Raw genomic sequence first — 23,668 nt, 5'->3', positions numbered from 1 at the left:
TTCAAAAAGGAAATTCCTGTTTATGCAATAGATATCATTTAACATATCACAAGTTTCTGAAAGTTTGTAAGAAAAAAGCTATGTACATTGTAATACTATGTCTCAAAAATAAGTAGCACATTATTTTTTTATTTAACAAATTTTTTTTTTAAGATTTATTTATTTATTCATTCATATAGAGCTGGGGTACAGGCCAGAGATGCAGAGGGTGAGAGGATTCACCAGAGACAGAGTGGGGAGCAGAACAGGCAGATCTACGAAGTACACTGCTGAGGGGAGCAGTGGGCGGGTCAGGAGAGGGAGCAGTGGGCAAGTCAGGAGAGGTCTGCTGCCCACCATGGGGATCTCCCCTGGGGCAGGCAGGATCGAACTCATGTGGCAGTGGCTTAAGCTTCTTAGTGTAGAGCTTTAACCCACTGTGCCATCAGGGAGGGCCCAGTAGCACATTTTTAATGTACAAGATTGCTGTATGTTATATATATTATTCAAATCCTTAAAAGATAATGTAAATTATTTTCTTTTGAAATTTAGAAGCTGTTCGCTAAAGGTAACAGCATTTCTTAGAAAATATATACATAAGAAAAAAAAAACTGAAGTTTGCTTAAAACTTTTAAATAAACACTCATATGATCTTAACATTTTACTTAGAAAAAATTTTTTTTTCCTGAAGCAATTTCTAGTTTATTAATGAAAGCATAAGTATTCATTTTTCCCAAGTATTCAATAAGACCACCTGTCAAATTAAAAACAAAACAATAAATTCTGCAAAGTGTGATGAAACAATAAAATCATTTAACATAATTGAACATTTCCATTACTTAGAAAAAATTTAATTAAAGCTTTCCAAACATGCTTTTAAAAATGCAATGATACAAATTATAGCCAATAAAGAAGTAATACTCTGTTTTCCTTCACAAAACCATTGCCAAAGGCAACCAGTTTCAATTAATCTCAATTTTTGTTCTGTTTAATAGCGGCACCATCATTTTAAAATACAGGCATATATGGCTGTTTTTAAATTATATTAACATCACTGAATATTAATAACAAGTATAACTCAATTTCCAGTAAAGAAAGTACAGAATATTAACAGTAAATAAAAAAAATGAACAAAGTGAAAATGAACAACTTTATAAACTTTATGTTAAGTGAAAGAAGTCAGAGATAGAAGGTCACATATTACATTATTTCATGTATATGAAGTATCTACAACATGCAACATAACTTGAGACGAAAGTTGTCTAGGGCTGGAATAAGAGGGGTAGAAGGGTTGGGGAATGACTATTAATAGATTCTGTGTTTTCTTTTGGGAGTGATGAAAATATTCTAAAATTAGAGTGTAATGACAGTTGCACAACTTTGTTGTTATTCTAAAAGCCAGTTTGCATTTTTAAATGGGAGAATTATATCTTAGTAAAGCTGCTTATATAAAGAGTAAATAGCTTGAATTATTCAGCTACTACAAAAAAGATAAAAAAATCCATCAAAATGCCAGATACTCAACTGTTCAGTGATAAAAATAGCATTGAAACACAAAGATACAAATTTGGTCAAGAGGGACCACTAAAATATGCATTTTATTTAACTTATGCTTAATTCTCAAGCTGTTATTAATAATGCCTCCCTACTATTATTACTCAGGTGGATCTGACTGTCATGCATTTTTTCCAGTGAGTTTAAGCACAGGGAAATTAAGTTCAGTGTAATGAAGGTTATGTTGTAAAAGCCAGAATATCTTTTTTCACTAGCTTGTAAAATATTACTTTTGATAAATTTTAGAAGTATAACAATACTTTCACAAGTCAATAACAACTTAACTTAGAAAACTTAAGTTTGTGAAGCAAAGTCACTCTGAAATCTGTAACACAGAAAATGAACAGTTTCAAAGACCAAAAATCTACCCAAAAGATCATAACTCTAATACTGACTATGGATTATTAATTAATAAAAACAAATTTACCTATACTCTACTGGCATAATCTCAGCAGCAAGGTTCTCATAACTTTTGGTAGCAGATGCACCTAGACAGCAATAAAAACAGATTATAGTAAAGAAAATCTATCATGAAAAAAAAGAAAACACACAACTTTTCTAATCCAGCAACATTCACCTGTTTGATTTAAGTGATCCTGCTGAACTTGGGAACAACGAAGCTCTTCATTTGTTTCTTTCAGAGTATCACGCTGTTCTATTAGTCTCTAAAACAGAGTTGTTTACAAAAACAATATATTTAATTCTACCCACAGGCAATGCAGTTTATGCTTACAATTATTTATCTTACACTAATTTGATAACTGTTGCTTAATTTAAAATGACACTGTTTTAGTGCTTGGTGGTTAAGTGGTTGCAGTAACCACACAAATGATACTTCTTATATACTTACATAGCTTGTGATTTACCCATTAATTTCTCTTTGAGCCAAATGCATGTAATTAGTAAGAGTGCAAATAATATGCAACAACAAAAAAAGAATAACTAAAAAAGATGGACTTCATAGTAAACAGATCATATGGGCTGACTTCCAGTTTCACTGCTCCTCTTAGCTATATTTCTTGGGCAAGTTATTTGATTCTTTACTTTAGTATCCTTATCACTGAAATGGGAATCCTGACACTTAAACCCTTGCAAAGATACCATGAATAACAAATGAGGTAAAGAATATCACATTTTCTTATAAACATGTAACCAGAATATAAGTGTAGTGTTAAGAGATGTTGGAAGTCTGTTTGCTTAAAAAAACAAACAACAACAACAAAAATACCTACTGTATACTTACAGATGCCTTATTGATCTCTGAATACTAAAAATTATATACAGGTAAACATGAAGACCTCTACAAATGTTCCCTCACAAAAACAGTGCAACATTAGCATATTTTCAAAATAAACTTCTCTAGAACTCTCAAAATTACCCAAAGAGCTGTAACAACCAGAGAGGCAGTTGTTAAAATCTACTAAATCTCAGAAGAGATTTACTCTTTTAATTTGCCTCTTTTAACTCACCTCTGGGGTAGCTTTGAAAACTAGCAGCCTCTCAATATATACTGTAGCTTTGAAAAGCAGCAATCTAGTAGTCATCAGAAAAGGCAGACTGGATATAGAACACAACCTAAAAGCCCCATCCTTAATTGTCACTATTTGACCTGTCTTGCATCTCCCTGGAGAAACTCCATTCAAAGACAATTTTAATTATTTGACCTTATTTCATACTTGCTGCATAAGAAAACCCCTATTCTAAAGGCATTTTGTCCAAAATGGCATATCACTACAATTACAAGAGGCTAGTATCTAGCCCAGGTGAGGCAAATAAGGGTCTGGCCAAACACTTACAAGATCTGAGGTACAATATATTCATAGGTAATTTTTAAATTCTGGCCATTCACGTGTGTCCATAAAAGACCTGCAAGGGATCAATGTCTCAGCTCAGAATAATGGACAGCTCTCTTGACTACCTGTAACTATACAGGTGCATCTATTTTTCTTTCCCTTTTTTTCCTAATAAACCTGTCTGTTTAAAATGTAAGAAAAAATACAAGCTTGATGCCCTGTGCAAGCAAAAAATAAAGAAAATTTAGTTTTAAATTGTCTAAGAAATGAAGGTGTTTTCCAAAATACATACTGAGTTCCCAATAACTACCATGATCTCAATAGTAACTGAATAAAGAATTGAGTGGCTGCATATTACAAATAATGCAGCCTTCACAGAATGAGTTCAAAACTACTGGCATAAAAGAAATAGCAAGAACAATAAAATCTGAGGTTAGGGGAAATTTTATTTATTGCCTGAAACATTATATTTAAATATAAATATCAAAATATAAAACACACACACAAGCAGGACAGTCCATATGTGTGGTGGTGGGGGGCAGGCAAAAGAAATAGTTACATGAGAAATAGTCTATAAGGTTACCAAGTGGCAGGACACATTACATTAAGACTTTATGTGGTATCAGAAAACAAAAGACCCCAAATAACCAAAGAAATTTTGATCAGAAGGGGTAACTGAGACATTGCATGCACTTCTAGACTTCAAATACTTGAAGACTATGAAACAGAATAAAAACAGACACACTGATCAATGGAACTGAAAGCCCAGAAATAAATCCACACTTCTATGGACAGTTACTCTATGACAATGGGTCCAAGAGTATACACTGGAGTATACAATGGAGTCTCTTCAACAAATGTTGAAAGGAAACTGGACAGTCACATGTAAAAGAATGAAATTAGACCACTAATTCACACAATAAACAAAAGTTAACTTAAAATGTATTAAAGACATGGATGCAAAAGCTGAAACCATAAACTAAATAGAAGAAAACATAGGTCAAAAACACTCCATGTCACTGGTTTCAGGGATATCTTTGGGACTCACTCCAACAGCAAGGGGAGCTAAAGCAAAAAAAAAAAAAAAAAGACTACATCAAGCTAAAACATTTCTGCACAGCAAAAGAAACTATCACTAATATGATAATACGCTACTGAATGTGAAAAACATTTGCACATCATACAGTTAACAAGGGGCTAAAAGATATATAAAGAAAACATACAACTCAATAAAAAAATTAAGTAAAAAGCAATTACAGAGTGGTCAGAAGAGCCAAATAGAACTTTCTTCAAATGAGACATACAAAATGGCAACAGGTATATGAAAAATGTTCATCATCACTTATCATCAGGGAAATACAAATCAAAAACAAAATGAGACACCATATCCTACTTGTGAGAATGGCTTCTATCAGAAGCAATAGCACTGGAGAGGATGTGGAGAAAAAGGAGCCCTTGTATTCCCTTGGTGGGAATTTTAGACTGGTTGAGCCCCCATAGAAAACAATGTGAAGGTTTCCCTCAAAATATTAAGAAAAGATCTACCATTTAATCCAGCAATTCCATTTCTAGCTATCGCTCCAAAGAATGCCAAAAACACTAATTTGAAGAGATAGTTGCATTTCTATGTTCACTTAGCACTATTTACAATAAACATGTGCATAATCACCTAAGTGCACAAAGATAGATGAAAGGATTAAGAAGATGTGGTATATAAACAACATGGAATATTAATTAGCTATTAAAAAAAGATGAATTCTTGCCATTCAAGACAACATGGATTGAAATATTACAAAACTTTTTTTTAATACCAACATTTCACTGATGACAGCTAGAATTGACATTACTTCCATTCTTATAGCAAGGATAGAGTGAAAAGCTAACAACAGACATATTACTCATCAGCTATATTTATGATTACCTCTTTTTCTTTAAGTAAAGCTTCATGTTTTTCTTCAAGTCGCTTCATTTCAAATGCTAGTGTGTCTGCCCTTTTGGATTCAGAGGAAAGTTTAATGTGCAGATCCTGAACCTGTTGTGAGAAATAAAAATAAAGTATTGATAGTTCTTCAGAGTATACTACATAAGAAACTGGAAATAAGAATTATAGTAAGATTATAGTCTATTTTTCAGTGTATACAGAAACACCATATAGATAACGTAAAATTTAAATACCCAAGAGATAAATTAGCAAGGAAAAAAAGGCTCTTTTTAGTTATTAAGATTTATTTTACTTATTTATGCATACAAGAGCTGGGGTATAGGCCAGAGATGCAAGCGGGAGAGGAGGTGAGAAAACTCACCAGAGAGAAGAACGGGGAGAACAGGCAGATTGACTGAAATACACTGCTGAGGAGAGCTGTGGGCAAGACAGGAGAGGTCTGCTATGACATGTGGGTTAGCTCCCTGGCAGGGGATCCAACTCCTACTGCAGTGTTTGCCTATAGCTTCATAGTTCTGTGACTTAACCCCTTGTGCCACTGTTGTTTGACAAGGAGCAAAACAGAATACTGAATTTATAATTAGATTCTCAGATACTAAACACAAGTTACTGGAAAGGCTAAAAAGCAGTATGTCCCCAAGCTCAGAAACCAATAAAGAAGCAAAACACCTAGATAATAAAAACTTATTTATCACCCTTCAATTAAAATTACTGACACAAGAAATTTATTGTAAGTTCACAGTTGAATTCACAGGCAATCCTTTTTCAATTCTATACCATTCAAATTTTAATTTGGCTAAAATGTTCAGATATTTTCTTACCTGCCTCTTGTATGTTTCTAATTGTGTACGTGCCGCATTTGCCTTCTTTAGTTCTTCTTCTAAGCTGACTGTGTTATGCATATACATCATATTTGTTTCCTGTAACGTTTTCACCTGCTTGCGAAGGTCACTTAGATCTTGTAGCTTCTGTCGATATATCTCAACTGTTGACTCCAATTTATTTGCTTTATCAGAAGTAGCTCTGTAATTATAAAAATTAAATGTTACAAAGTGAAAACTAGTAAAAGCACGTAGCAATTCTGGGCTGTCTATAAAGTGAACCTTCTAAATATACTAGTTAAAACAAAAACAACTAGTGAAAACAAAAAAAGAAAACCAAAAATCATGAACTTTCTCACATCTTTGGAAATAGACTCAAGCTTGAAACTGCTAAAGTTCAACTTTTTTTTAAGCATCAAAATAGAAATGCTTCAAATCTGACACATTAAATTATCAAACAGCTTTATACATTAGTACAATTTACAATAAAAATATTTTATAAGTACAATTTAACAATTCTAAGTTGTTCTATTCTTTACGGGTCAATTTTGCTTTATGCATAACATTTAGTGCATTTTGTTTTCAGTATCTGATATACTTGAGAAGTTGACTCTACTTATAACATCTAACAGAGCACTTTCCTTTAAAGTTGTACTTACCCAAAAAAATGGACTAGAGTAAAAGTAAATAAGCAAAACAAATCACTTCTCTCTTATATGCAGGCTCAAATTAATGGCTCTAAAGAATGCTTTAAAGGAACATAAAAACTATAGAACAAAATGGCCAAAAAGATGTAACAGAAGCAATACAGAGTACATAGAAGGGCTGTTTGCTTGAGCAACATCTTAGAAGCAGAAATTAAATATAAATTTCACATTGTTAAAGAAAATAAAACAAACAATGAAAATTATTAAGACTCTAATCTCTACCTGTATTATATCAGATGTCAACATTTTTGGCTGTGAAAATATATTTCTTTAAATAAAAATCTCACAAATTAGTGAATATAGAAGGTTAACCTAACCTTCTATATGTATGTAGTAGTAAATCTGTTCACAAAATATTAAGCAAAACGTATCAATATGGGATTACAGGCTCTAACATGAAATTGTCCTAACAAAATAAAATATTATCCTTAGATTGAATTATTATCCACACAAATAAAAGACTTAAGAGTCCAGATAAAGTCTAATCAATACTTGATAAGATTAACTCCATGAAACTTTGATCAATATATGGAATACCAAAATGACTAAGTGATAACTTAGAAGTCACTTATTATAATTTGACATACCATACCTAAGAACATCTATTTCATCTTTTAGGGCTCTTGTTTCTTCAGCAAGACTGGTCAATTCATCATTTCTATGCTGAAATTCAATTAGTTGCTTTTCAAGTTCTTCACAGTGAACGCGATAATCATCTTTTGCAGCTTCAAGCCTTATAGAAAGAAAACAAGAATTTAAAATGTAGTTTCTATTATTAATAGTTTTCTTAGTAAGACTTGTATCTAAAAATATTTTCTTAATTCCACACTCAAAAGAAGAAAGACTAAAAGAATAGCCAAAAAAATCATTTTCTGTTCTTGGTTTTGAAACACATTTAAAAAGAAAATAAATGCTATGAACTTTCATGTTCACTTGTTAAGTAATGTGCACATTATATCTAGCTTTAACAGTATTGTTATTTTCAAAATATGAAAGCATATATACATGTATATATAAAATTATACACAACATATAAAACAAAACAGCAACTTAAGTAGATTATGAAAAATTAAAAATACTTCAAATCCCAAAATGACAATATAGCCCAATGAATTAGAATCCACTTCCTAATGCAATGCATAATCCGGATTAGAATCAGATCCAGCAAAAATAAATAAATAAATAAATAAATAAATAGACAAATAGGACATGAGACAACTGGTGGGATTTAAATATGAGATGTGGACTTCATAATACTATCAATGAAGAATTCCCTAGTTTTAATCTATATAATGTGGTGTCAGAGAAGTCCTTGTTCTTAGAAAATGCATACTGAAGAACAACAGTAAAAGGGCATGCTTCCAAATTACATTCTAATCATTAAAATATATGAAAATCTATATGCACGTGTATAGTTTGACTGTTAAAGGAAAAAATAACTTACATATGAGTCAAAGGTTTAAATAAGTTCTTTGTACTAGCTTTGCAACTTTTTTAATTATTTAAAAAATATATTTAAAAAATTTAACACAACAAAAATTTATATACAGTACAATTAGAATGTCTACTCTCAGGCTTTGGAGTGTGAGACTCAGTGGAAAGAATTGGAGAGATAACCAATGTTAATTAAAGGTAGGGTATATAACTGCTCTTTTTGTTTTTAAACAATACATAAGTTAAAATGAAAAGTAGCTTTTTAGCATATGCTTTACATGTTTGTCATTATCAGGGTCCCTCTCCAAAATAAGAAACTCCTCAAACTCCCCAGGCTCCAATAATGATTCCTAAATTCTTATGGACATGCCTAACCCCTCATTTTTATTTTGCACTGTTTAGTTTTCATATGTACATCCTACTTATCTTACTGGATTATTTATAACTCCTATGAGGTCATTTGGTATTTTCTATAACTTAATCAGTGTCTTAAACATGCTTTACAATGTCTAATAATTATTCATATTATTTTTAGTCACTAATTTAGCAGAACTTTATAGAATGATTTCTATTTTAAAAGTTACCTGTAGTTGGGCCCTCCCTGGTGGCACAGCGGGTTAAAGCACAGCACTAAAAAGCTAAAGCCACTTCTGCATGAGTTCGATCCCGCCTGCCCAGAGGAGATCCACATCCACATGGCAAGGCAGACCTCTCCTGACCACCGCTGCTCCCCTCAGTGGTGTACTTCATAGATCTGCCTGTTCTGCTCCCCTCTCTGTCTCTGGTGAATCCTCTTACCCTCTGCATCTCTGGCCTGTACCCCAGCTCTATATATATGAATAAATAAATAAATCTTAAGAAAAAAAAGTTACCTGTAGTTTTCTTCTTGTAACTGTTCTAGTTGTAACTGTGCATGAAAATACTTTTTTGCAACCATTGTATTTGGATCATCAAAAGATCCATCCAACTGGTCAAGTTTTTCATTCATCATCTCATTCTCAGAAACCAGTGAATTCTTTTCATCCTGAAGTGCAGTCACCTACAAAATGAATACACTAAGGTAACAATAACAAAAAACCTTAGAGTCTAAGTCTGGATTCTAATTCTGGTTAAACAACTAAATAAACTGGTCAATCAGGCTAGACAATGCCTAAGGATTCTCCCAACTTTGGTCTAGGAGGTTAGGTACAAACAAAAGAACTCAAATTAATATATCACATTATTAAAGGAGAAAGCATAACTAAAATATAGTATAAGGAGAATAACTTCAAAAGTTTATTCTTGGTTTAGTTTTAGGATGAATATTTCTAAATCTTTAAAATCTGATGCATCAGCAAATTTTAAAAAAACAATATTCTCCTTTAAGGTATGTAACTTTTAAGAAAGTTGTTTCTTAGTAAACTGTCAAAATGTAGACATATATACATAACGTTATCATTATAGGCTCATAGGAGAAAATCATCAATCACATATGTCTTCAGAAGACAGTAAATTCATTGGGTTAATGAATCATTAACAAAATGCTAAACTAAACTCATTTACAGTGAGCTGTTTATTTAAGATGGATAAAATATGCAAATTTAGAACCATACCAACATTAGCACTGGGTACTAAAAAAATAACATTGTTACTTTACTTAAACATGTATGTAACAAGCATGGTTTGTTCCCTTGATTCTATTTACTTTCTACTTTAAAATATTTACATGTGATTTGATCGCAGTCAGTATGAAAAGATTAATTTCCATCATATAACCGACAAGTTTACTATGAACATTTTCAATAGGTAAAATTAATTCAACCCAGTTCTGTGGCTGTGTCACCTTAATGACACAAATATGAAATAAAAATTAAGTGACTTCATCAGATATAGTACAGGCAAGTAACAAACACTGTCTTCCAAATGAGAAATACTAATGCTGGGTAACTGTCAGTGGCTAAAGGAGAAAACAAATTCTCTCCCTACATTCAATTTAGGTATCTCTCCTTGTCGAGTACGCAACCTAGTGACTATCACTTGTCACACACGATTCTCGGTGATTGATATAGAAAAGAGTGAGCACTTATGCCTTTAAAATCCTTACAATGGAAATATGGACGAACTGGAGGGAATAATGCTAAGTGAAGTGAGGAGAAAGACAAATAACTGATAATTTCACTCAGACAAAACTAAACCAAACAAACCCCAGAAATCTGACTGCAAAGCTGAGTGGTTGTGGGTAAAGGAACCAGTGTTCCTTAGTGGAGGATTACTGATCTCTGATAGTAGGCATGGTATGGTAAACAACATCTGAAAAGGTGTGTTTATTAAATTGAACTGTAAGCCAACATTACCACAACACAAACTTAATACAATTTTTGTATTTGTCCAAGTACAAAGGACTGACTTTTTAAAAATAATACAATAGCTTATTTTTACATCATTTTGTGCCCTTTTTCTATCTCAGTTGTAATCCCTGTGGGTGTCTCATCACCAAATCACCCATGTACCATCACCATAGTCCAGTGTACTTCCAGTGCACCATTTTTGATCCCATTCCCCATTCCACCCCCGTAAAATGTCTCTGGATAGTTGTTCATCATTATTATTATTTTCTCCCCTGGTCCTGTATAAAGGACTGATTTTTAAACATGAAGGTAGAAGCTATGGATAGTGCTATCACTGCACTAAGTATGGGGCCCTGACCAAGCCACTTCGCTTTTCCTGATCTGCAAATCCCAGAGAGTTAGAAATATTACCCAGAACTACCATTCTAGACACTGATTTCCATTAAGCAAGCATTATGCTACCATGACCCTAGTTCTTTCTCCTCATACAATGCAGAGTCCACTACTTATATAGCACATTATTTGAATAAAAAATACAATTTATACATAGTACATAATGAAGGTACACTTAACCTTTTATATGTTCTTTTCAAGACTTAATGCACTTTCACATTCATATTCATATTCCCACAGAAAATAACAGCAGATGTAAAGACATGCATAAGACATATGTGCCAGCCCCTGCTCTTAGTGGTTTGTGTATATTATCACATTTAGTCCTCATAATAACTCTGGAAGATACAGCCTATTATCACATTAATAGTCAAAAGAAAATTGAAGTGTAGAGAAAGTAGTTTATTTGTGTATACAACCAAATAGTGTCAAGTTCAGTTTTGAATACAGGTGGCCTGGTTGACTATCCTCCCCTTTAACCATTAACCATTGCCTCTAATGTCAAATTTATTTGTGAGCATGTATGTGCATGTGGACAGGTCTGTGCACATAAATAAGAATTAGATACCCACATGTCCATATGCACATACATGTTAGCAAAACAAACTTGGCACTCGCATTTTGGGGGCAGTCAAGCACCTCTAAGTACTTCCATAAGTTACCTCACTTAATATTTCACAGACATGGAGTAACTACTTTAATTTCCCCATTTTACAAATGGAAAAAGGTCTATCTGAATAGCTGAAATTATAAAATAAGAAAGTAATTAACTCAATTTCCCACTGAGAGAAACATAATTATAAAATTCATGAATGTATATGTAACCCTGTGGCTAATCCTTTCAATGTTCCGTCCATGAAATGAAATCTGACCTCCAAAACACTTGTCAATTAATAAAATAAAACTTTTGTAAATTTGAAAGGACACTTTTCATACACAAAGATTTTTTTTCCCACACCTGCAGATCTAGTTCTTGGCATCTTTGCCTCAGTTCTTCTTTTTCTGCTACAGATTCCTGAAGTTCTTCCAAGGCCCTTTTAAGCTGAAACACAAAGCATCTGGATTTTTAGTAAATCATGTTCTGACACAAGTTATAAAAGATACTTTCATCACAACACCCATATACAATGTTACTGGAAATGGTTCTTAAATTTTACCTAATAACAACTAAGCCTAAATGTATTGGTTTTTTCCTGTAAAAAAAAAAAAAATATTTGCAGTCCCACTGCCATTTTATTCACAAAAATAAAGCTTTATGTAAATTCTTGTGAAATACTGAAACAAAAAAGTATTAGATGAAATATTTACTTCACTACAGGGAAAAAAATAAGTAACATCATTTTTTAATTTGAATAAAATTTGTATAGAAAATTTTCATTTGAAATGCTTCTTGAGATGCCCAGTGGAAATAATAAAAAGCAGATATCTAAAAGTATAACAGGAATATAAAGAGGCATTTGCCACTCCTCTTTCTCCCCTACAGCCCAGATTGAGTTTTACAACAGAGAGAGCAGTCCTATCCCATGTAAAATTATCATGTCATAGATGCAAGGAAAGAAGTTTGGGTAAAAGGTTTTTGAACTATTTGGTCACTATCAGAAGAAAGGACAAATTGTGACAAAAATCATATTAACATATTATATATATTATAATTTAGCAGAAAACTTTTTGATTATCTACTATTTGTGACATCACATAGAATGAGCCTCATATTTATCACAAGTACTGGAAGGAAAGTAGTTGAGTACTCAACTACTCAAACATGATCATAAACACTGGAGACCAATACTACTTGCATTATTAAGGAAAAATTAATAATATTCAACTGAACTCTCAAGAAAAATGATCAATCTAAATTTCATGAGGAAAATATTCTTGCATATCCTCCTTTAAGTCTTGTGACAGTAATCTGGAAAGGAACTATACCACTATTTTCAACATTTTTCTCACGTACTTGAACACTCACCTGCTGCTCTAATTCTCCAACAGCATCACTTGTAGGCGAGTTCAATATTTCTTTACTCATCAACTACAAAATTAAAATAGTAAAGTACAATAATGTGATGTTTATGCAGTAAAAAAGTATTTATTTGAAATGACAGTAAAATACTTTTTAGTGTTTTCTTGCCTTAATTCAATGACTCTTAGACTATTATTCAAATAAAATTATATAAGAGGTTGGGTCATTAAGATAAATAATACCATGTTCTAGCACTATGTTAATGAGGTCATCTGAAGCATGCTTAAAATAAGTACTTTATATTAAAACAGCTGTATGCTGAAAAGTTACAAGTTCTTTTTCGATTCTTTGGGAGGGGGATGGAGAGAAAGAAACACAACCTAACTGTAAGCAAATCTGTAGCAGAGGGAAAATTCATACAAACACAAAAATACACATCTATGAAATAAACATCTATGAAATTTATATGAAAAATTTTATATAATTTGGTTTAGAATTTTCACACATATGAACATCACATAACTTACCTCTTGAATAGCAGTCATGACCACATGTTGAACAGACTCTTCCAATGTCATTATATTTTTAATATGTTCTATGATTTAAAAAAAAATCATATCTGAAAAAATACTACTTTTGACCTATAGTACTTTTGTCATTCATTTATACGGTAAAAGATTTATTTACCACATATGCCTTATGTGAGCACTTTTTTTTTTCACTAGAAATAGACTCCATTAAAATTGCATAATTGAAAAGACTTACATAAATATTTAACTGTTATTTTTCCTAAAGAAAACCTCTATTTTCTTATAAAGAAAAGCTGCAATTAATCTTAAAATAATTATGACAATTTCTTTCCTGTGGATGTATCCCCATGAATTAAGTAAACTACTAAAATCTTAAGTACAGAATTTCATTTTTTTACTTAGTTCATTTCATGGAAATTTTAAAAAAAGTTCTCCTGTAAATACCTGCTGAAAATTTACCAAGTCCACCTCAAGTAGATTCTCACACCTTGCCACAAACTCACATGCAATATGCTAGGCTGTTTTTGTCCCAATAAAAAATAAGGGTTATTCAGTGATTAAAAAAGAAAAGAAAAGAAAAAATACTGTCATTTGTAATAATGAAGATGGACCTCGAGGGCATTATGCTATGTGAAATAAGTCAAACAAAGACAAATACTGGTGGGATCTCACTTATATGCAGAATCTAAAACAAAACATAAAAATAAATCAAACTCAGAAAAATAAGTCAGATGAAGGGTTAGCAGAGGTGAGAGTCATGGAATGGAGGAAGGTGGTCAAAAGTACAAATTTCCAGTTGTAAGATAAGTAAATAGTAAGGAGTTAATGTATGTCATCATGACTAGGTTAACAGAGCTGGCTATATGGTGGTACACAGAAAAATGTTATGAGAGCAGATCCTAAGAGTTCTTACCAAAAGGAGAAAATAATGGTTTTCTTATTATTTTTGATCAATATTAGATAGGAGATCTTAACTAAACCTACTGAGGCAGTCATTTTAAGGTAATATGTATACTTTAAACTTTAATTTTATACAGTGATACATATCAGCAATATCTCAATAAAACTAGGAAGATTTTTAAAGGAAAATGAAGAACCATAAAGGAGAGCCTTTCATATATTTGCACATTTAATCCACTTCAATGGTATCTACTCTACAGCTGAAACAATTTTCCAAAATTTTTAAGGACTCATTCTTTTAAGAAAACTTAATGTTTCCTTCTGTACAATTTTAGAATTTCTGTAAAGTTTTTTTTTTATCATGAAGTCAAGAACTTGACAAAGATAGTGAAAGATGCTGGACTGCATTGATGACTAAGTGCTATGGTGGTGAAGAAGGAGGAATAACAAAAAGAGAATGCACAACCACTGGAATTATTTCCAGAAAATGGGTTTTCTGGATAATGGAAGGCTTTTAGTCCACGAAAGCACTATAAAAGTTATCTTTCCACTGAAAATAACAGGGTACTACTAACCACATCAGTTTCCTCTTCCAAGAATGAGATGTTGCAAAATCTGGGATTACTTAGAAAATCAATTTTCACTCTAAAATGTAAGGTATTTTATATTTTCTTTTTTTTTAAATTTATTTATTTATGCATACACAGCTGGGGTACAGGTCAGAGGTACAGAGCTGTGAAAGGATTCACCAGAGACAGAGTGGGGAGCAGAACAGGCAGATCGATGAAGGGGAGCACCAAGTGGGTCAGGAGAGGTCTGCTGCACCATGTAGGTCACCTCTGGGGCCCGGATAAACTCATGCTGAAGTGGCTTTAGCTTCTTAGTGCTGTGCTATAATCTGCTGCACCACAAGGGAGGGCCCCTGTATTTTCTTTTAAAACTTTAGTAAGTTTTTTCATTTGTATCTGCTCATTCCCCTAAAAAAATCTAATGTCTTATCACCCAGACTGATAAAAGACTGAAGAAAGTCATCAATTTATTCATTATATATAAGCAAAAACCATGTATTTATATTCATGAATCACCTATGTTTGTAATGGAAATATCAACAGAAAATACCAACTTCCATTTTTATCACCAGATTGCATATCTGAATGCAATGCAATCTTCTGGAAGCAGAAGGATATAATTTCAAGGAGCCTAGATTATAATTTACTATTTGCATATTTCTTTATGAAAATCTGAATGATTTTAAGTTTCTGAAACTTAAATCTGAAAGATAATATATTGGTGGTTAAGTACATTTTTTAAAAATATACACTAAGTTTTAAGCACCAAATATATTTAACTAATTAAATTGAAATATATTTAGGAATTTAGCACTGAATATGAATCACAGAATCCTGGTTCAAAACGGATAATCAACATTTGCAGCTTTTTAATGTAGAGCTAAGTTAAAATTCAGACCCTCTGACATATACTTCAGGGTGCTTTCAGCCAAACTTAACATTTTATACTATTTCCTATGACAAAAATAGGTTATTTCTACTACATATTGCCAAATGACGAACATTACTTACCTTGTTTCTTTTCACAGTTGACTGCACAACCTAAAATAAGTTGGAGCAACCTCCCAAGCTCCACAGAATCTGAACATTCAGTTATTTGGTTTAAATCAGGAATAAGTTCTTCGGAAATCTGTTGTCCTAAAAACTGCAATATCAAAACAATAAATTAGATCACTCATTTATGTAGGTAACAGAATTTACTCCATTTAATTAAAAGGAAAATAAATTATAAGTTTGTGAAAGTTATATAAATTAAATGATATATGTATAATTATTAACTACTGATTAAAACCAGTTAGCAAAATTAAAGCAATCTCCTAAAATTTTAAGTAACCTTACAGAAATAATTACAATGGTTCACACCAAATATCCTTAGATCCTACATTATAAAGAGCGAGTTTTTTTAAGAAACCCCTGTACTGATCTATTATGAAAAAACTTAAGTATTTTAGGCTTCTTTTTTCTCTAGGTTGTTTCTATGGCATTCACAATATATTGATACTGACCATTTAATAGAGAACCACATTATTAGCCATCACACTCTCATGAATGAGCAAATAAACAAACGGAGTAATCATTCATGACCTTCTCTCTATTTTTTGAGCTTACTAAAAATTTTTTATGGCATCAATAAAGTTTCAAAATGAGTGTTAAGCATTAGTAATTTGAACATTTTTAGTATAAAAATTATTTGGAAAAACTCCAATTTTAATGTTATGACAATTTACAAAAAACAGAAACAAAATACTTTATTGGCAAACACTTGCAAGCATTATGTGATAAACTTTTATGTATCAGGAAATACTACCAGAGAACTTTCTACAATCATGAATAAGGAAAAAAAGCTCTTTGAATAAATGTCTCATCTAATCTGACTTTAATATTTGTTTCACTCTGCATTTATCCCCAATTCACTTGCACAAGCATTATTTCATAGTTTACATCTTTGCTGTTGTTTCCATTAGAAATAAATGTCAAATTAATGTTTTCAAAGGGTGAGAATTCAATTTACTTAAAAGTTTACTTTACAGGATTGCATAAAGTTAAAACACACAAACATTGAGGTTAACTATTTAAGAATATAATCAATTTAAGAATTATTAGTATGGAATCAGCTTTATTTTTTTTATAAATTAACATGTTAAGTAGGAGCCCATTTATGTTCATAAAACTTGAATGTTATAAAAATGATTTAAAAAGTACATTTAAGGTAAAAGTTACATTCTAGTAAAATGCTACAAATAAAAGGCCAAACTATTTTGCAGTGTCCATTATAGCATTTTGCATGTAAACAGGTTGTATGTTTTTCATACCTCATTATAATATTTCATAATTCCTTGAAGTACCTTCTTTAAATTACTAGCCTAGTGGAAAAAAACAAGAATTAAAATTATTTCATTTTAATGATAAAATAAAACATACACCAAGGTGAAGACAATAAAAACTTCCCCTTAATAAAAACAAAACAAAAATTTATATGATAAAATTCTACAAATGCAAGTACCTGATATTCTTTAAATAGCAAAGTTTAAAAGTTTGCTTAGAAGGAAAAATTCTTCATGTTTATATAGTTTAGGTGGGGTGTTTCTATTTAAAGTGAACTACAATATTCAAGTCGCAACTTTAAAGATGTAGCTTTGAACATGCCTTCCTCCAGTCATGAATAAATAAATGGGTCTAGGCTTACTCACCTGTTACAACTACAACTACAGGACTAATACATATACAGTAACTTTCAAGCTTTAGCAATAGACAGTACAGAATTCTGATATTTAAGAGAACAAAAACAAAAAAGATGAGCACTACTCTAGTTCAAGATTTCTCTCTGGAGGCAACTTTCACACCACAGCATAGGAAGGTGGAAACCAAGCAAAGCCTGATCTTGTTGAATAAAGAAATAGACATCAGAAATTCAGGAAGGACAAAGTATAGCGGTTTGCAAGGCAGACAGAAAAAGAGGTGAATATTACACAAAGAGAAAAAAAAGCTCCAGAAATCTGCACAGTGGTTCCTTTGAATATTTACCTGAATATTAACATACAAATATAGAAATGACACATCCTGAGGTAAAAAAGAAAAAATTTATATCCAAGGAAAAAACAATCCAGGGAATCATGAACTGACAAATTCCTGAAGATTACATGGGGTTAGAGATTGTTAAAACTCTCACCAGCCCAAAGTGAAATAAAGCATTCACTAAAGACCCCAAAATGCTCACAACTTACCAATGCATGTAACATAGATCAGGAGGAAAAACTAGATCAGTATTCCACCGCTAATAACACTGTTAAGCCCAAAATGATTCATAAGTATCCTGAGTTCAACACTCTTTGAAGGATACAAAAGCCAGGGAAACAACACTGAAATGCACAGTCTCACAGTGGCTACAAATGCGAAAATGTGGACCACCAATTTGGTAGCTTCTTATAAAGTTAAATACCCACTTAAATAAAACAGCAACTACACTCAGGAACATATCCAAGGAAACACAGTAGCTAAAAATAGTAACAGTTCAAACATCCATGAATTATTTAACGACTAAGCAAACCATTATATAAGTATACTACCAAGCAGAAAAAGAAATACTACTAATACCATGGATGAGTCTCATAAACGTTACACTAGTGGAAGATGCTAGACACAGAGCACCAAATAACACATAATATCTGATTCCATTTAATTTGGAACTCAGCAAATGAAATCCATTGTGAAAGAAAGCAGACACACAGCCTCTGAATGTCATGCTAGGAAAGGGTACTTAAGTGCATCTTTTGGATTAGAGGAGGAAATGTCCTACAGCTAACTATGCTGGTAGTCACATAAAAATACATTTATGTTGAAATTAAATTGTACACAATAAAATGTATTCCCAAGTTAATTAAAAAAAAAGAATTATTTGAACTTGGTGTTAATTTTAGAACTATTATTGACATCAAGTGCTTCTAACATTCGTTCTGCATACCTTTATTCTCCAGTTGTCACCAGTATCTTCTTTAATTCGACTTAACCAAGATTCATCGAAACAAGCTACGTCTCTAAAATAAAAATGCAAATGTGAAAAATACCAAGATATTATTTTATATCTTAACTTCTATCCTTAATAACATTAGTAAACATTATTTAAATTACCCCAATGAATTTTTTGTGATTCCTAAGAATTTCTTTTGAAATTTCTCATAATAAATTAGTTAGGTACTTAACATCTTCAATTTAACAAACATTTACTAAATGTCTCATATAGGCACCCAGTTAGCAAAAAGATGAAAAAGTCACAATTTTAAATAGGGGTGGAAATTAGCACTTTAATATGTTTACTATGTATTAAGCACTGTGCCTACTGCTTTCCATATGCCTTCATTTAAATATTAGAGTAACCAGGCAAGTATCTATTATGGTCACTTACGCAATAGGAAACTGAAGATGAGAGAAGCTAAGCAACTGCCCCAAGTGACATTAGTACAAGGCCAGGTCCAAAATAAATTTATTTCATTGTAATTGAGAAAAATGAGTATGAGAAACATACAAGAACAATGTTTGTTTTAAACTTATAAAATATAATATTGATACTTAAGTCCAAGATAAAAGAATTGGTAATTATATGTATTTATTAAGGTCTTGAAGAACAGTGGACTATAAACAGTGTTAAAAGCTAACTAGTTTTTATTCTTCAAATATGTGTATGCCCACTGAGTGAAGAATTAAGCAAGGTATTTTTTTTTGAGATTTATTTTATTTATTTATGTACACAAGACCTGGGGTGCAGGCAACCAGAGACGGGGGAGGGAGGGCACAGGGGTGAGAGGATTCACCAGAGACAGAGGGAGCAGAACCAGCAGATCTACTGAAATACACTGCTGAGGGGAGAAGCAGACAAGACTGGAGAGGTCTGCTGTGCCATGTGGGTCACCCCCCTGAGGATCACTCCTGCTGCAGTGGCTGTGGACACCTTCATAGTGTGGAGATACTTGATACCACCAGGGAAGGCCAGAGCTCTTGAGCAAGATATTTGAAGAAAAATCATTTACTACTCTGACTTTCAGAGAAACAGCTATTAAAGGCGGTCTAGAGCATAAATAAAGGTGTGCAAAGGGAAAGGTGGTAAATAAGGGATAAGGAAACACCAGATATTAGTGCTAGAAGAGGTCTTAAAGGTCTCATCTAAAAAATACTTTTTTTTTATTTTAAAAATAAGTCAACTAAAGTGAAGGATTAAACTAAAAGGAGTTATTTTCCAAGGCTATATCTTGAATTTAAAAATACAAAGCTGAAACTAGAATATCACACCTGGCTTTTCAGAAATCATTCTGTCTCAAATGTGCTAACATAAAAGATGTAACACTTCACTATTACAAAACATGGGTTCACCATTTTCATCATTTTTAATTAACCTATTTGAAATATATAATAATTTCTTTTGAACAAATTGTTTACTCATTCAAATGAATGAGTAAACAAGTGATTAATACTTAAGGTCTCTGGAATTCTACATTGTCTCTCTTAATGTTCTTATAAATACATCTAGTTAAAGACAAGAAGAGAAGTTATCCAGGCTTAAGCTAACAAAAATAAGATTCTTGTTGAAGAAAACATCATGCAACATTTATAGCTGTAGTGAGTTGAACAGCCTCCCAAGCAAAAAGTAGGCTTATAACCTAGTCCAGGGTACCTGTAAATGTGACCTTATTTGAAAAGCATCTCTGCATATGTAGTTAAGATGAGGTCATACTAAGTTAGGGTGGGTCTTAACACAACATAACTGGCGTTCGATGAAGGAGAAGAGGTAGAGAAGGAAGACAATCACATAATGACAGAAACAAGAAATTGGGGTTATGCTTTTACAAGCCAAGGGATGCCTGATGTTAGCAGAAGCTGAAAGAATTAAGGAAGCACCTTCATCTAGAAGTTTCAGAGGAAATATAACCCAACCCATACCTTCTCATAGTTTGAGCCTCCAGAACTATGAGAAATTACATTTTTGTTATTTTAAGCCATGTAATTTGTGGTACATTGTTAGAGAAACACTACCAAAATAATATAGCTACAGTATAGTTTTTGCCCCATGTGTTTTATAAATATCACTGGCTCCTACATACTTTTTTAAAAAGAAAGACACATATTATGTATTCAAACTAATGATAGTAATTATGGAACTATGAAACTCTAGCAATAAATTCCATGGCCTACCTTGCATGAATCAAATCATATGAGCATTAATGTTTAAGATAGCATTATCTAGAAGCATGCTTGCCTCAGATAAATAATGAATTTTTTATTCATTAAGTTTTTATACTTTCTCCAAAAGCAAATGTCCCCTTTACATCTTCAATAATAACAATGATGTGATTTAATATGTGTCATAATAGCTATTAATGCATATATAAATGCACGTATATTTATGCACATATATGTATATATGCACACGCATTTTTATCTATACATTTAAAGTGTTCAGAGTGTACTTGAAGTGTTCAAAGAAATAAAGGTAATATATGCCCTTTTAGCAGGAATATCATACACTGGCCCAACCTAAGGAAAACGTGTGCTATGTTTCACTATTTAGATTCAGACTTCTGAAAAGCTACAAAATTAAAAGGGTTCAAATAAATATAAATGGCTCTTAGGTAACAAGGAAGTTTAGATATTAGAGAAAATATGCAAATGTGGTCAAAAGGAGCCAAAAAAGAGAGTAAGGTCCTTTTTATATCACTGTGCTTTGTTTTATGTAGAAACAGAAGTTTCTGACTGGCCATTTCACTATTTTACTATAACAGCAGAAAAGCTATTAAATAATGAAATAATATAAAAAAAGAAAGAAAAGCCAGAGAGAAAAGATCAGCAATAATAGCAGAATCCAGAGCTTAAAGAAAATGAGTTGACAGTGGATATATCTACTTTTCTAAACATCTAACCAGGAAACCACAGAAATGGTGCTAGAGAGTTATAGGCATCATGTCACGGGTCAGAGTTACAGGCATCATGTCATGGTTAAAACAGTTCTCTTTTACTGTTATAAAAACACCACAAACAAATGATAATTTCGAGTGACACTCTTGGGATTGGGTTTGCAGTTCCTTCACTGAAAGTTTGGGCGACTTACATTTTATTTAGAACTTGTGCCATGGCAACTCCATTAGTCAGCTGTTTGACATCTTGACAAGGTGCAGCAGTATTGAATGTCTGCAGCTAAAACAATATAAAGAAAATAACTTCACTACCCCTTTATACCTACAGTGTATCATTGCAAATACACACATATACACACATATAATAGAGATAGACTACAGACAGATAGCTGACATAACATCTCATACCACTTGGTAGGAAACCAAGGATTACAAATATCAGTTTAAAATTAGTTTAAAGACAAACTCTAAATTAATATAGGACCTCTGAATTCTATTCAACAACTCCCCTAGGGGAATGAACAGTTTAGGAGCTCACCCACCATGTCAATGTTTTTGTATCTAGGTTGATTTTAGATATTAATAACTTGTCAAATCTCTTTTAAACATCTGTGTACATATTAAGGGCAGACATGAAATGATAACATCTTCTAATAAGCAAATACAAGGAAAAAATTATAAGCAAGTTTAAACAGCTAGAATAAATCTTAAAATAAAAATAATCTTAAGCCCTAAGGACTGTAGGTATATAACATGGAAAAAGTGTAAACAAACCATCTTTTAATCATCTCAGATACTTTACTGAGCTCTTACTCTATGTGAGACACTCTAATATACAATGCTATTACAATGGAAGATGACCAATTTCTACCCTCAACTAGCTTCAATCAAGGGTTAAGGATAAGCAGAGAAGGAAGAAGACCAATGGCTTATGATGGAAGATTTTTGGGTGGTAAAATGCATTTGTAAAGGTGTGAACCTATATCCTAGAAACATGTACAATGTTGTAAATCCATGTTACCTTAATAAACAAAGTAATTTTAAAAATAAGGGTTAAGGAAAAGAAGGTATGTCTTTTTAAGAAAATACCATTTCTAATGACATGACTGTAGGAAGCTCAAAATGTACTAAAAATAAGTCAGCTAATGTAATTAGAACTTGTATTTAAAAGATTCCCTAGAAATGATTCCTAAATGGAAGAAATATTGAGTAAAAAGCCCAGAGGGGGCCCTCCCTGGTGGCGCAGCGGGTTAAAGCACTGCACTGAGAAGCTAAAGCCACTTCCGCATGAGTTCGATTCCTGCCTGCACCGGAGGAGACCACATGGCGTGGCAGACCTCTCCTGACCCGTCCGCTGCTCCCCTCAGCAGTGTACTTCCTCGATCTGCCTGTTCTGCTCCCCACTCTGTCTCTGGTGAAGTCTCTCACTGCCCCTGAGTCTCTGGCCTGTACCCCAGTTCTGTATGTACAAATAAATAAATCTTTAAAAAAAAAAAAAAAAGCCCAGAGGAAGGAAATTCAGGAAATAAGAACAGAGGAAGGAAATTCAGGAAATAAGAACATGATAAAACCACAAATTCATGAAAAGAGAGTGTTTTTAGGCAACATAAGATTCTCTATAAGATTCTCTATGACTCATTACGAAATGGACTAGTTTCGACCCTGCAAGAGGTTTGTAAGAATTAAATGAGTAAGTGTGCTTCCACCATGCCTGGCTCAGGCTATGAGCTCAACAGGTAGTAGTACATTCCCTAAGTCAGGTTTTCTCAAAGTATGGAGCCTAAGGACATTATTTATCAGAATCTCCAAATAAGGAAAACCCAAGTGATCTGTATGCACATAATTTTTTTAGAGTAA

General features: G+C 32.5%; 1 protein-coding gene across 1 annotated transcript in view; it reads right to left on the bottom strand.

Moving 5' to 3' along the window:
- Positions 1-23,668, bottom strand: part of HOOK1 (hook microtubule-tethering protein 1) — a 40,682-nt gene that overhangs the window by 12,252 nt on the left and 4,762 nt on the right. Inside the window, exons 2-14 of the mRNA XM_004679055.2 lie at positions 22,006-22,091; positions 18,871-18,943; positions 17,222-17,272; positions 15,921-16,053; positions 13,438-13,505; positions 12,917-12,979; positions 11,909-11,992; positions 9,103-9,269; positions 7,389-7,529; positions 6,090-6,291; positions 5,248-5,358; positions 2,111-2,198; positions 1,961-2,021 (exon numbers count right to left, since the gene is read on the bottom strand). Coding sequence (XP_004679112.1) covers positions 1,961-2,021; positions 2,111-2,198; positions 5,248-5,358; positions 6,090-6,291; positions 7,389-7,529; positions 9,103-9,269; positions 11,909-11,992; positions 12,917-12,979; positions 13,438-13,505; positions 15,921-16,053; positions 17,222-17,272; positions 18,871-18,943; positions 22,006-22,091 — 1,328 coding nt within the window. The remainder of the gene's footprint in view (positions 1-1,960; positions 2,022-2,110; positions 2,199-5,247; positions 5,359-6,089; positions 6,292-7,388; positions 7,530-9,102; positions 9,270-11,908; positions 11,993-12,916; positions 12,980-13,437; positions 13,506-15,920; positions 16,054-17,221; positions 17,273-18,870; positions 18,944-22,005; positions 22,092-23,668) is intronic.

Source organism: Condylura cristata, unplaced genomic scaffold, assembly GCF_000260355.1.
Source record: "Condylura cristata isolate star-nosed mole 26May11 unplaced genomic scaffold, ConCri1.0 scaffold00008, whole genome shotgun sequence".
In the NCBI taxonomy this organism is placed as follows: domain Eukaryota; kingdom Metazoa; phylum Chordata; class Mammalia; order Eulipotyphla; family Talpidae; genus Condylura; species Condylura cristata.
The sequence above is the reverse complement of the archived record's forward strand: the minus strand, read 5'-3'. Positions and strand labels throughout refer to the sequence as shown.